This window comes from Myxine glutinosa, chromosome 5 (genome assembly GCF_964187855.1).
Source record: "Myxine glutinosa chromosome 5, kmMyxGlut1.1, whole genome shotgun sequence".
Taxonomy (NCBI): domain Eukaryota; kingdom Metazoa; phylum Chordata; class Myxini; order Myxiniformes; family Myxinidae; genus Myxine; species Myxine glutinosa.
Window position 1 is genome coordinate 69,877,538 of NC_136265.1, and position 15,027 is coordinate 69,892,564.

Here is a 15,027-nt window from a genome sequence, read left to right on the forward strand (position 1 = left end):
GCTCTGACTATCACTGGTACAATTTCAACTTTCTTCAATTTCCAAGTCCTCTTGACCTAATTTTCCAGTTCCTGGTATTTGAGCATTTTCTTGGTTTCTGAAGCATTTAGTCCAAAGTCATTGAGAACTGAAACCTCAATCAACAATGCCGTCTTTTCCTTTTTGTGTTTGAGCACGATGTCTGGATGCAATGCTTTGTTTGCAATGTCCACACTTGATGGGATCATCTTGTCACATGTGAGCATGATTTGTTCATTTTCAATGATTGGATTTAGTTTGTGTTTCCATGATTTTTCTGGAACCGGAATGTTGAAATGTTTGCAGATGTGCCAGTGGATTACTCCAAAGACTCAAGTGGATTACTCAAGTGTTCTCTTTGCTCCAAAGCATTTGCTCAACCCTCACGTTTACACGCTCATCAAAGAAAACATACACGAGAGAAAGACACCGCATATGGAGATAACAACCAACGAGGGAAACCATACAAGTGTTCTCCATGTAATAAGGCCTATGGTCAAGTATCAGCTCTACAAACTCATCAAAGAACACACACGGGAGAGAAGCCTTACAATTGTTCTGTGTGTCCGAAGGCCTTCAGTCAATTATCACATTTACAAACTCATCAAAGAACACACACGGGAGAGAAGCCCTACAATTGTTCTGTGTGTTATAAATCGTTTGCAAGCAAGATACGATTAACAGAGCATAGAAGAACACACACTGGAGAGAAGCCCTACAATTGTTCTGTGTGTTATAAATCGTTTGCAAGGAAGACACGATTAACAGAGCATGGAAGAACACACACTGGAGAGAAGCCTTACAATTGTTCTGTGTGTTATAAATCGTTTGCAAGCAAGACAGGATTAACAGAGCATGGAAGAACACACACTGGAGAGAAGCCTTACAATTGTTCTGTGTGTTATAAATCGTTTGCAAGCAAGAAACGATTAACAGAGCATGGAAGAACACACACTGGAGAGAAGCCTTACAATTGTTCTGTGTGTTTTAAATCGTTTGCAAGGAAGACACGATTAACAGAGCATGGAAGAACACACACTGGAGAGAAGCCTTACAATTGTTCTGTGTGTTATAAATCCCTTGCAAGCAAGAAACGATTAACAGAGCATGAAAGAACACACACTGGAGAGAAGCCTTACAATTGTTCTGTGTGTTTTAAATCGTTTGCAAGCAAGACACAATTAACAGAGCATGGAAGAACACACACCAGAGAGAAGCCTCACAATTGTTCTGTGTGTCCTAAGGCCTTCAGTCAATTATCACATTTACAAACTCATCAAAGAACACACACTGGAGAGAAGCCTTACAATTGTTCTGTGTGTTATAAATCGTTTGCAAGCAAGATACGATTAACACAGCATGGAAGAACACACACGGGAGAGAAGCCTTACAATTGTTCTGTGTGTTATAAATCGTTTGCAAGCAAGACACAATTAACACAGCATGGAAGAACACACACGGGAGAGAAGCCTTACAATTGTTCTGTGTGTTATAAATCGTTTGCAAGCAAGACACGATTAACAGAGCATGGAAGAACACACACAGCGGAGAAGCCCTACAAATGTTGTGTGTGTCAGAAGTCGTTTGCTTGCAAGACCTCATTAAGAGTGCATAAACGAACACATACCGGTGAGAAGCCCTACAGGTGTTCTGTGTGCATGAAATCATTTACTGCATCAACATCTTTAAAAGGACATCAAAGAATACACACAGGAGAAAAGCCGTACAAGTGTTCTGTGTGCATGAAATCATTTACTTTGTTAACATCTTTGAGACAACATGAAAGAATACACACAGGAGAGAGGCCTTACAAGTGTTCTGTGTGCAGCAAGACATTTATGACCTTATCAGCTGTAAAAGAACATCAAACAACACACACTGGTGTGAAGTACCGACAACGCAATTTACGAATACCTCACTCAACAACCCTCACACCCTCGCAGCTTTAGAGGCAGAACAGAAAGGATGTGGGAGAGTCTGCTACCTATAGAATGATTGATAATTTGTAATGATGCTTTGGAACACAACGCTGATACTACGTCACTTGGAAGGAAAAATTGAAATCCCAGGGGTAAAGATGACGTGGTATCCTACAAGGTGACAGCCTCCAGATTTGTCTGGCTCTGGACTCAGAGTAACCCCGTCAATGAACAAGGACACGGATACAGTCCAACGTGCAACAGAAAAATAACCAAAGAACCGAGAAAGGTAAAACTTCTATCTGTAGGGATGATCTAAAACTCTTCACGCCAAATCGTAATAAATTGGCAGGTCAACTCAAACTAGTAAAGCGTTACTCGGAGGATATTCGAATGGAATTTGGTCTTGACAAATGTGCAAAATGCACATTTCTATTTGGCAAAACAAAAAGAACACACAATATCTCAATCGATGAAAGTACATCAACACAGGAACGAAGCATCCTCCAATGACCTTGGAATAGAAGAAGATCCCCAGGTGTAACACAAAAATGCGTAAAATAATCGGCAAAGAGGACTTACGCAGAACAAGACAAATTCTGAAGGCATCCCTCTCTCCAATGAACAAAATCAAAGCTATAAACCAACTTGCAGTTCCAGTATTTCCAATAGAGCTGAGAAATTATAAAGTGACCGCAATTTGAGATAAACAATGAAACGGAAAACCAAATACTGCATTGGAGTCATCAGAAGGAACCAGAATAAGCAAAGAGCAAAGATGGAGTCATCAGGAAGAACCTGGACAGGATTCTGATTTCAGCCGCTACTCCACAACCCTCAAATCCACTCAGGCGCAGCCAAGTGAATCTTACAGAAGAAATTCTGCAAGAATTCACTTCTCCTAAGATGGATAGACAAAAAAGAGAGCAATAAAGAAGAAGCAAGAATTAGAATGAATAGAGAGTATAAGTTATACATCGTGTTCAAAATAAGAATGTGTAGAAAAACGACTTAATTATCATAAAGCTTCTAATTGACGATGAAAATGTTATTGCAGGATATTTCAACGACTACTTTGTAACTACATGTGGTGACCTTGCCAGACATATTCCCATTGGAAATATGAATTTTTATGACTCGATGGATGATCAAAATCGGAACTCAATGTTTATATTTCCTGCTCATTCAACTGAACGTTTCGACATTTTAAAAGACTTCAAAAATCAAAAAAGTTCAGGCTATGATGGTATGAACAATTTCCTTGTTGGAAACATTTTCCATGACATATCTGTTCCATTAACACACATCTTCAATCTACCACTTTTTTTTTTCTGGAATTGTACCAGATAAAATGAATATTGCTAAAGTCGTTCCTTATTTTCAAAAAGAGCAATCCTTTTGAGCTTTGCAATTATCGCCCAATATCCTTTTTAAATTTATATATGTGGGAATATTACATGCCCAGACCGGGAAGCGAACCCAGGTCCCCTGGAAAACCGTACCAGTGCTCTGCCATCTGAGCTATCTGGGCGACCCTGACTGAGCAGGCAATTTTCCCACACATGTGATTGGCACTCTCTTTCCGTCAATGCTTCATGGGCACTCGCTATCAACCAGAGGAGCACCAACGGCCTGAACACGAGAGGGTCTTCCTCCAATGCGGTTTGGGCAAATCCATGTCCTCTATCATAAACACCACTGGGGGCGTAGTGAAACAATTAGATTAATGAACAGCATCAGATAATTAAATTTATACATGCGGGAAAATTACATGCCCAGACCAGGAATTAAACCCAGGTCCTTAACCATACCAGTGCTCTGCCATCTGAGCGATCTGGGCGACCCTGACTGAGCACGCAATTTTTCCCAAACATATGATGAAGGGCTTATGTGTTTGGGCGTAAGAGCTTTCTTTTGTGACACTGTTTGTCTTGCAACATCATATGTGTGGCAGAGCACTGGTACGGCAGAGCACCGATATAAACCTTATCCAAGGGGGAGGGTGGTTTCAGAAATCTTGATTTATAACTATAAAAGTGTAAATAAATCTGTTTGCTTAAAGAAGTGAAAACTAAATGACCCTTGTTCTTACTGTAGCCAGCAAGTAGTGCTTGCCGCACATATGCTTTTCAGAAATCAGCTTGTATGTACATTTCATCACTTGTCTTTTGACCAAGATAAACTTGTTTTTGCTTAGCCTACCCCAACCAAAGCATTTTATCAGATTCTGTGGCTTGACATTCAGCTGAAACCAAGTGATGGAGATGTGACTAAAAGTCGCTGCTCTTTGCTGATAACTGAGGGAATTGTAATGCTACTTCAGAGCTTTTGCATAAGTATGTGGATTGAACCTCGCTGGACCAAAGGCAGGCTGGGTTACAGCAAGCAAACTTCTCGGCACGTGTGAATACAATAAATGGTCGTTTGAAGTAAAGTGGAACTGTCAGTGAATTTTGTTTGAAGTAAATTGAGTGCTTCCACAACACAAACCCAACACAGCCCATCACCCAAACAACACCATCCCTACTGTGAAGCATATGGTGGTGGAAGCATCATGTTATGGGGATGTTTCTCATCAGCAGGAATTGGGGCGCTTGTCAGGATAGAAGGGAAAATGGATGGAGCAAAATATAGAAAAATCCTGGAGGAAAACCTGCTGCCCTCTGCAAGAATGCTGCAATTGGGACAGAGGTTCACCTTTCAGCTTGACAATGACCCGAAGCACACAGCCAAAGCTACATTGGAGAGGCTAAGGAACAAAAAGATAAATGTCCTTGAGCGGCCCAGTCAGAGCCTTGACCTAAATCCAATTGAAAATCTGGCATGATTTGCAGATTTCTGTCCATCAACGCTCTCCGCGCAACTTGACTGAGCTTGAACCGTTTTGTGCAAAAGAATGGGAAAATATTGCCCAATCAAGGTGTGCAAAGTTGGTAGAGACCTATACCAACAGACTCACGGCTATAATTGCTGTCAAAGGTGCTTCCACCAAGTATTAACTCAGGGGGGTGGACACTTTTCCAACCAAGATAAGCCAGTTTTGTATTTTTAATCAATTTTCTGAAAATTGGAGAATTTGTTTTTCACTTGAAAGATGTGGGTTATGATGTGTAAATAAAGGTCGAACAAGTCTGACTTAATGCAATTTAATTCCATTTTAGTTTCTGGCAATCCTTGACTTTGATTCAGCAACTGAACCAGACAGTGCTGCTCTGGCACACACACCCTATAATTTGCCCTAGGTTATGTTCCATCTGCTTGGAAGTCAGCCAACATCACCACATTACATTAAAAATGTGCAAAAACGAATCTTGTTAACGCCAGACCGATCATCTTACTTCCAATCATCTGCAAGGTCATGGAATCGATCATCGCAGTTCACATAAAATCATTCCTTTTCTCCAACGACCTCACAGATCATCATTTCAGATTCGGATTATGGTGTGGGACCATGAGGTGGAGCTGGGAGTGGGTGGGAAACTCTGGGAATGTGGGATGGGGGTGATGCTGGAAGAATGCAGAATGGGGGGAGGTGAGAGTACGAGATTAGGGGGGCTGGAAGGGGCGAGCTGCAGGGATGGGAGAGTGTGAGATTAGGTGGGCTTGGAGGGGGTGAGCTGTTGGGAGGGGTGAACTGTAGGGAGGTGAAAGTATGAGATTCGGGGGGCTGGGAGGGGGTGAGCTGTAGGAAGGGGAGAGTGCGAGATTAGGGGGGCTGGGAGGGGTGAGCTGTAGGAAGGGGAGAGTGCGAGATTAGGGGGGCTGGGAGGGGTGAGCTGTAGGAAGGGGAGAGTGCGAGATTAGGGGTGGCTGGGAGGGGTGAGCTGTCGGGAGGTGAAAGTATGAGATTGGGGGGGCTGGGAGTGGCGAGCTGTAGAGAGGTGGAAGTATGAGATTAGGGGGGCTGGGAGTGGCGATCTGTAGAGAGGTGGAAGTATGAGATTAGGGGGGCTGGGAGGGGTGAGCTGTAGGGCGGGGAGAGTGTGAGATTAGGGGGGCTGAGGGGGGGTAGCTGTGGGAAGGAGAAAGTGTGGGATTAGGGGGGCTGAGAGGGGTGAGCTGTGGGAAGGAGAGAGTGTGGGATTAGGGGGGCTGGGAGTGGTGAGCTGCAGGGAGGGGAGAGTGTGAGATTAGGGGGGCTGAGAGGGGTGAGCTGTGGGAAGGAGAGAGTGTGGGATTAGGGGGGCTTGGAGTGGTGAGCTGTCGGGAGGGGAGAGTGCGAGATTAGGGGGGCTGGGAGGGGTTAGCTGTAGGGAGGTGAAAGTATGAGATTAGGGGGGCTGGGAGGGGGTGAGCTGCAGGGAGGGGAGAGTGTGAGATTAGGGGGCTGAGAGGGGTGAGCTGTGGGAAGGAGAGAGTGTGGGATTAGGGGGGCTGGGAGTGGTGAGCTGTCAGGAGGGGATAGTGCGAGATGAGGGGGGCTGGGAGGGTTAGCTGTGGGGAGGTGAAAGTATGAGATTAGGGGGGCTGGGTGGCGGTGAGCTGCAGGGAGAAGAGAGTGTGAGATTAGGGGGGCTGGGAGTGGCGAGCTGTAGCGAGGGGAGAATGCGAGATTAGGGGGGCTGGAAGGGGTGAGCTGTAGGGAGGTGAAAGTATGAGATTAGGGGGACTGGGAGGGGAGAGTGTGAGATTAGGGGGGCTGGGAGGGGTGAGCTGGAGGAAGGGGAGAGTGTGAGATTAGGGGGGCTGAGAGGGGTGAGCTGCAGGGAGGGGAGAGTGTGAGATTAGGGGGGCTGGGAGTGGTGAGCTGTCGGGAGGGGAGAGTGCGAGATTAGGGGGGCTGGGAGGGGGTGAGCTGCAGGGAGGGGAGAGTGTGAGATTCGGGGGGCTGAGAGGGGTGAGCTGTGGGAAGGAGAGAGTGCGGGATTAGGGGGGCTGGGAGTGGTGAGCTGCAGGGAGGGGAGAGTGTGAGATTAGGGGGGCTGAGAGGGGTGAGCTGTGGGAAGGAGAGAGTGTGGGATTAGGGGGGCTGGGAGTGGTGAGCTGTCAGGAGGGGATAGTGCGAGATGAGGGGGGCTGGGAGGGTTAGCTGTGGGGAGGTGAAAGTATGAGATTGGGGGGGCTGGGAGTGGCGAGCTGTAGAGAGGTGGAAGTATGAGATTAGGGGGGCTGGGAGTGGCGATCTGTAGAGAGGTGGAAGTATGAGATTAGGGGGGCTGGGAGGGGTGAGCTGTAGGGCGGGGAGAGTGTGAGATGAGGGGGGTTAGCTGTGGGAAGGAGAGAGTGTGGGATTAGGGGGGCTGAGAGGGGTCAGCTGTGGGAAGGAGAGAGTGTGGGATTAGGGGGGCTGGGAGTGGTGAGCTGCAGGGAGGGGAGAGTGTGAGATTAGGGGGGCTGAGAGGGGTGAGCTGTGGGAAGGAGAGAGTGTGGGATTATGGGGGCTGGGAGTGGTGAGCTGTCGGGAGGGGAGAGTGCGAGATTAGGGGGGCTGGGAGGGGTTAGCTGTAGGGAGGTGAAAGTATGAGATTAGGGGGGCTGGGAGGGGGTGAGCTGCAGGGAGGGGAGAGTGTGAGATTAGGGGGGCTGAGAGGGGTGAGCTGTGGGAAGGAGAGAGTGTGGGATTAGGGGGGCTGGGAGTGGTGAGCTGTCAGGAGGGGATAGTGCGAGATGAGGGGGGCTGGGAGGGTTAGCTGTGGGGAGGTGAAAGTATGAGATTAGGGGGGCTGGGTGGCGGTGAGCTGCAGGGAGGAGAGAGTGTGAGATTAGGGGGGCTGGGAGTGGCGAGCTGTAGTGAGGGGAGAATGCGAGATTAGGGGGGCTGGAAGGGGTGAGCTGTAGGGAGGTGAAAGTATGAGATTAGGGGGACTGGGAGGGGAGAGTGTGAGATTAGGGGGGCTGGAAGGGGTGAGCTGTAGGGAGGTGAAAGTATGAGATTAGGGGGACTGGGAGGGGAGAGTGCGAGATTAGGGGGGCTGGGAGGGGTTATCTGTAGGGAGGTGAAAGTATGAGATTAGGGGGGCTGGGAGGGGGTGAGCTGCAGGGAGGGGAGAGTGTGAGATTAGGGGGGCTGAGAGGGGTGAGCTGTGGGAAGGAGAGAGTGTGGGATTAGGGGGGCTGGGAGTGGTGAGCTGTCAGGAGGGGATAGTGCGAGATGAGGGGGGCTGGGAGGGTTAGCTGTGGGGAGGTGAAAGTATGAGATTAGGGGGGCTGGGTGGCGGTGAGCTGCAGGGAGGAGAGAGTGTGAGATTAGGGGGGCTGGGAGTGGCGAGCTGTAGCGAGGGGAGAATGCGAGATTAGGGGGGCTGGAAGGGGTGAGCTGTAGGGAGGTGAAAGTATGAGATTAGGGGGACTGGGAGGGGAGAGTGTGAGATTAGGGGGGCTGGGAGGGGTGAGCTGGGCGAAGGGGAGAGTGTGAGATTAGGGGGGCTGAGAGGGGTGAGCTGCAGGGAGGGGAGAGTGTGAGATTAGGGGGGCTGAGAGGGGTTAGCTGTGGGAAGGAGAGAGTGCGGGATTAGGGGGGCTGGGAGGGGAGAGTGTGAGATTAGGGGGGCTGAGAGGGGTGAGCTGTGGGAAGGAGAGAGTGTGGGATTAGGGGGGCTGGGAGTGGTGAGCTGTCGGGAGGGGAGAGTGCGAGATTAGGGGGGCTGGGAGGGGGTGAGCTGCAGGGAGGGGAGAGTGTGAGATTAGGGGGGCTGAGAGGGGTGAGCTGTGGGAAGGAGAGAGTGCGGGATTAGGGGGGCTGGGAGTGGTGAGCTGCAGGGAGGGGAGAGTGTGAGATTAGGGGGGCTGAGAGGGGTGAGCTGTGGGAAGGAGAGAGTGTGGGATTAGGGGGGCTGGGAGTGGTGAGCTGTCAGGAGGGGATAGTGCGAGATGAGGGGGGCTGGGAGGGTTAGCTGTGGGGAGGTGAAAGTATGAGATTAGGGGGGCTGGGTGGCGGTGAGCTGCAGGGAGGAGAGAGTGCGAGATTAGGGGGGCTGGGAGTGGCGAGCTGTAGCGAGGGGACTGTCGTGAAAATCAAGCTCAGACACGACTTGACCTCTGGGTAGGTTTAATATCATTTAGATCTGTAGTACATCCTGTAAGAATACATGCATGCAACAGGCATTAAAATCAGAGTATTTCATGAGCAGCAATGGTCGATTCAATATAACCATGGTCCAACAGCAAGGACAGTCAGCGCAGCATTTAGGGGCGTACATACCATTCAAACTACAGGACTATGTCACAGTGAGTTCCGCTGGAGTGTCCGCGCGCCCCGGTTGTCCCGGGTCTTATAGACGCCCCTTCTGTAGCGAGCACACCCTGGGTTCACCTTGGTATAATTTCACTACATTCTCCCCGCCGTTAGAACTATACTGCCGCTCGGCAGGTTGCAAGCAAGCATCAGCAATAAACGAATGGGTCACGTCAATCCACGTCAGTCGGTCCACCCGTAGCGGTCGGGGCGGCGAACTTCCCTGCCAGTTCGTGTTCGGAATCTACCGGGCACGGCGTCCCCAAGCCCGGAGTCCCCCGCGTCGGAATAGCTGCCGGAGGTGGGAGTCGGAGGGGGCGCCCCTGCGCCTTCGGGCACGGGAGTGGGGGACGACGGGAGTAACGGTGGTAGTTCCATAGGGGAAGCTTCGATAGTCCATAGACTCGTAGACGGGTTCGTCGATATCCCTGTCGTCGTCCCCACATGGGGCGAGATGGCGTACGGAGACAGTAGACTCGCGGCCATCCGCCGTTAACACGCGAGCATGCTCGGGATTAGCCTGGAGGACCTGCACCTTGTCAACAAGGGGGTCGTACTTGCTAGCGCGAACCGCTCGTTTGAGATAGGCGGGCCCCGGTTCAGCGAGCCAGGTGGGTAAAGATTGGATACTGCCGGAGCTTCTAGGGTGGTGGAACAGTCGTTCGTGAGGAGTCTGGTTGGTGGCAGTACATAGGAGAGCCCGGATCGAGTTTAGATCGGCAGGTAGTGACCACGCCCATTTATCGAGGCCTCGGCCGAGGGTCCGAAGGCTTAGCATGACGGCCCTCCATATAATCCCATTAAAGCGTTCGATCTGCCCATTCGCTTGGGGCCGGTACGGGGTGGTGTAGCTCGAAGCGACATTATGCTGGAGCAAGTAGCCCCTCACCTCCTGGGACAGGAACACCGCACCCCGATCGGTATGCACGTAGGCCGGATACCCGAACATAGACAACAAATTCTGCAGGCACCGAATAACCGTGGCAGCCGACATATCCCCGCACGTGTAAGCAAAGGGGAATCGGGAATACTCATCGACGATAGTGAGCAGATAGCGAGAGTTGCTTGACATTGGCAGCGGCCCTTTGAAGTCCATCGCCAAGCGCTCCCACGGTCTAGTAGCCCTAACGAGTGTCCCCATAGGAGGGTTATAAAAACGCGGTTTGAGTTCCGCACAGATCGCGCAATCACGGCAGATGCGGCGGATGTCCTCAATCGAGTACGGCAGATTGCCCTCGCGCACAAAATGCGCGAAGCGCGTTACCCCGGGATGACACATAGTGCCGTGCAAAGTGCGCAGCCCCTCCAAAGTTACAACCCCCGCGCAAGTGGCCGGCCTCGATAAGGCGTCAGCGACCAGGTTATCCTTCCCCGGGCGGTATTTGATGGTGTAGCAGAAGTCGGCGAGTTCGATACGCCAACGGGTGATTTTCTCATTCTTAATGCGCTGAGCATGTAAGGTGTCGTACATGAACGCAACACTCTGTTGGTCCGTGACGATTTGGAAACTCCGCCCAAGCAGATACGGCCGCCATCGTCGAATTGATTCGACGATCGCGTACGCTTCCTTTTCGACAGACGAATGCCTCCGCTCGGCGGAGGTGAGAGTCCGCGAGAAGAAAGCCACAGGGCGGCCTCCTTGGGAGAGAGTCGCCGCTATCGCATGATCCGAGGCATCACTCTCCAAAACGAAAGAGGCACTCTCGTCAATCGTCGCGACAGCGGCGCCAGCGATGTCGACTTTAAGGCCCTCGAAGGCCGCCAGGGCGGCCGGGCCCATGGGGAAAGTGTCGCAGGCCACGAGGGGGCGGAGCATCGCGGAGAAATTTTGCACCCACTTTGAGTAGTGGGCGAACAGCCCTAGAGCGCGTTTCAGCAAAGCCCGATCGCTAGGCAGAGCCATATCGAGCAAAGGGCGCAGACGCTCCTTATCCGGAGAGACGGATCCATGGGTCACGGTGTACCCCAAAAGGTCTACCGTGCGTAGAGAGTATCGACACTTAGCCGCATTCATGGTTAGGCGATATTTCCGCGCGACCTCGAGGAAGCGTTTCAGATTAGCGTCGTGATGCTCCTGGTCATACCCACAAACCGTAAGATTGTCCAGATAGACAAAGACATCGGTCAAATTCTCCTTCGCAACGAGGTCATCCATAGCCCTCTGAAAACAAGAAACTCCGTTAGTTACCCCAAAGGGAAGTCTCGTGAACTGGTACAACCGCTGACCCGATTCAAAGGCTGTAAAGACGCGATCAGCCCTAGAGATGGGGACTTGATGATACGCACTACGCAGATCGAGAGTGCTATAAACAGAATACAGGGCTACCTGGCGTACCAGGGCGTCCATCCCCGGTAAGGGGTAGGCATCCAGCTGTGTAAAACGATTAATCGTCTGCGAATAGTCGATTACCATGCGTCGGCGGTGGGCCTCACTCCGCACCACTAAGACTTGGGCCCGCCACGGTGACCTACTGTGTTCTATAATACCGTCCTTTAAGAGCAGGGCCGTTTCTTCCGCAATGAATTGCGCATCCGCGCGAGAGTAGCACCGTGATTTGACGGCTACAGGGGTACAATCAGTGGTCAGGTTGGGGAACAGTGAGAGTGGCTCCATGTCCATTTGAGCGAGGGCGCACACAGCGAGCGTGTCCGGCCCACCGAAGTCTATTTCCAAACGTCCATGCCGCTTAAGGAAATCAAGTCCTAACAGAACGTCAGCGCATAACGCAGGTAATACCATGAGATACACGTCCGGGAATGTGCGTCCCTTTATCACAAGTTTCAATCGACACGCCCCTTTTGTGCTCAACCGAAGTCCCTGAGAGGCCATGAAGATCCGGCGGGTTGTCCCGAGAACCGGCCACCCATGTTGATGCACGAGTCGCTGATCGATAAAACTATCCGTGGACCCCGTGTCAATCAAAACTTGCGCAAAAACGCCCGCGACCGTGAGCGGAATGATGGCCTGCGCAAGGCCGGCAGACCCGGCAGGTATTGCACCGGCCGGGCGAGAAGATCGCGCCTCGCGGGTGGATCCCACGCCGGCTGCAATCCTTCGGGCAGCGTCGGCAGTTTGGGCCTCAGCAGGAGCATTGAAGTCCGTTGGCTCATCAGCAGTTTCATTTGCCAGAGTGGGTGTGTGTAGGTCGTAAGAGCAGCCGCCAGATGGCGCTCGAGTCACGTGAGAAAGATCTCTGCCGTCTGCAGATTCATATGCCAAAGTGGGTGCATGTAATTCGTAAGAGCCGCCGCCAGATGGCGCTCGCATCACGTGAGAAAGATCGCTGCCGTCTGCAGATTCATATGCCAAAGTGGGTGCATGTAATTCGTAAAAGCCGCCGTCAGATGGGGCTCGAGTCACGTGCTGCGTTTGCCGCACATCGAGAGGAGTTTCCAAAGCAGGAGCATGTCGCTTGTTTGAAGTAGGCGTTCAAACGCCAGTCAAGGTCGGTTGTGCTGTGGCCGGTCGCGTTCGCGCCATTTGTTTCGGCGGCCCGGTGTATCTCACCAAGGTCGGGCGTGTAGCCAGAGGCCCGCGAGAAGGAGAGCGGCTCTTCAAAGCCGAGTGAGGCGCCCCGTCCGGCGCTCGATCCGTTGGCTCCGCGATGAGCCCATTCAAGGTCGCGCGGGGACGCGTGCCCCGAGCGGCCTTCCTGCAGACCTTTGCAAAATGGCCCTTGGTGGAGCACAGGTGGCATATAGCCTCCCGGGCCGGGCATTCAGAGCGAGGGTGCTGCCGATTCCCGCAAAAATAACATTTTGCATACCGGTCAGGCCGTGGCCGGAAGCGGAGTCCGCTTCAGGAGCTCCCAGAGACTCGGCCGTAGTGGTCGGGTCCTCCTCCGTATCCTCGGCGGTAGCCCTCTCCGGTCGCGCGAGTTGCGAGGTCCCCGCCACGACTCGTGGGTGATCATATGCGGTGGATTGTTCTCGGGCATCTGTGTATATGCGTGCCAGCCGTAGTGCTTCTGTAAATGTCAGATCCGCGACCTCCAAGAGTCGGAGCCACAAGACTCCAGAATTAATTCCGGAGATGAATGAATCTCGGAGCAAGTCGTCCTGCACTTGCTCGTGGGTCCGGACGTCCTGCACGCAGTCTGCCAACAGGTAGCGCAACTTCTGCGCGAAGCGATCGATCGATTCAGATGGTTGCTGTCGCCGCTGAGAGAGTTGATGCCGGCCGTGCACAGCGCTCCGTGTCTTTACGTAGAGGCGCTTCAGCTCGGCTAGAGCCGTAGCGTACGTCCCAAATCGAGAAATGTTCTGGAAAACGGTGTGATAGACCTTCGACTGTAACACGGCCAGCTTTATCGCTGCGGTGGGCTCTGTTTCGTGAGCAGCAAAGTAATTCTCCAGCGTTTTGAGCCAGTGAGTGAACTCCGATGCTGATCCCTCAGCTTGAGGGTCGGCTCCGAGAATCGGTACCACGATCATCTTGTGGTGAGCCATTCCGGCGATCTAAATGATATTAAATGTCGTGAAAATCGAGCTCAGACACGACTTGACCTCTGGGTAGGTTTAATATCATTTAGATCTGTAGTACATCCTGTAAGAATACATGCATGCAACAGGCATTAAAATCAGAGTATTTCATGAGCAGCAATGGTCGATTCAATATAACAATGGTCCAACAGCGAGGACAGTCAGCGCAGCATTTAGGGGCGTACATACCATTCAAACTACAGGACTATGTCACAGTGAGTTCCGCTGGAGTGTCCGCGCGCCCCGGTTGTCCCGGGTCTTATAGACGCCCCTTCTGTAGCGAGCACACCCTGGGTTCACCTTGGTATAATTTCACTACAGGGAGAATGCGAGATTAGGGGGGCTGGAAGGGGTGAGCTGTAGGGAGGTGAAAGTATGAGATTAGGGGGACTGGGAGGGGAGAGTGTGAGATTAGGGGGGCCGGGAGGGGTGAGCTGGAGGAAGGGGAGAGTGTGAGATTAGGGGGGCTGAGAGGGGTGAGCTGTGGGAAGGAGAGAGAGTGTGGGATTTGGGGGGCTGGGAGTGGTGAGCTGTCAGGAGGGGAGAGTGCGAGATTAGGGGGGCTGGGAGGGGTTAGCTGTAGGGAGGTGAAAGTATGAGATTGGGGGGGCTGGGAGGGGGGTGAGCTGCAGGGAGGGGAGAGTGTGAGATTAGGGGGGCTGAGAGGGGTGAGCTGTGGGAAGGAGAGAGTGTGGGATTAGGGGGGCTGGGAGTGGTGAGCTGCAGGGAGGGGAGAGTGTGAGATTAGGGGGGCTGAGAGGGGTGAGCTGTGGGAAGGAGAGTGCGGGATTAGGGGGGCTGGGAGTGGTGAGCTGTCAGGAGGGGATAGTGCGAGATGAGGGGGGCTGGGAGGGGTTAGCTGTAGAGAGGTGAAAGTATGAGATATGGGGGGCTGGGTGGCGGTGAGCTGCAGTGAGGAGAGAGTGCGAGATTAGGGGGGTTGGGAGGGGTGAGCTGTAGGGAGGTGAAAGTATGTGATTAGGGGGGCTGGGAGTGGCGAGCTGTAGCGAGGGGAGAATGCGAGATTAGGGGGGCTGGAAGGAGTGAGCTGTAGGGAGGTGAAAGTATGAGATTAGGGGGCTGGGAGGGGAGAGTGTGAGATTAGGGGGGCTGGGAGGGGCGAGCTGGAGGGAGGGGAGAGTGCGAGATGAGGGGGCTGGAAGGAGCTGGACAAGGGTGGAGCTGAGGGGAGGTGGGACCTAAGGACTATGAAGACCCATAAAACCGCTTGCTTGTTTGAGCGCTAGCCACTTGGCGAGGGCTCGACAAGAAACTTGGTAACTGAACACACCCTGGAATCACTACATGGCGATGAGGATAAAAATCTGGACCATGAATTTGTGAGGGGAAGGGGTGGGGTGGAAGTTTGGAGGGAGGAGGTGCAAAGGGTGAGGTGGGATTCGGGAGGGGATGGGGTGGGAGGAGGCCCACGGC

General features: G+C 52.2%; 1 protein-coding gene across 1 annotated transcript in view; it reads left to right on the plus strand.

Annotated features, from left to right (window-relative positions):
• Window positions 1–3,034, plus strand: part of LOC144892120 (uncharacterized) — a 93,394-nt gene extending 90,360 nt beyond the window's left edge. The window contains exon 13 of the mRNA XM_078777336.1: window positions 325–3,034. Coding sequence (XP_078633462.1) covers window positions 325–1,967 — 1,643 coding nt within the window. The 3' untranslated portion in view covers window positions 1,968–3,034. The remainder of the gene's footprint in view (window positions 1–324) is intronic.
• Window positions 3,035–15,027: the final 11,993 nt, after the last annotated feature.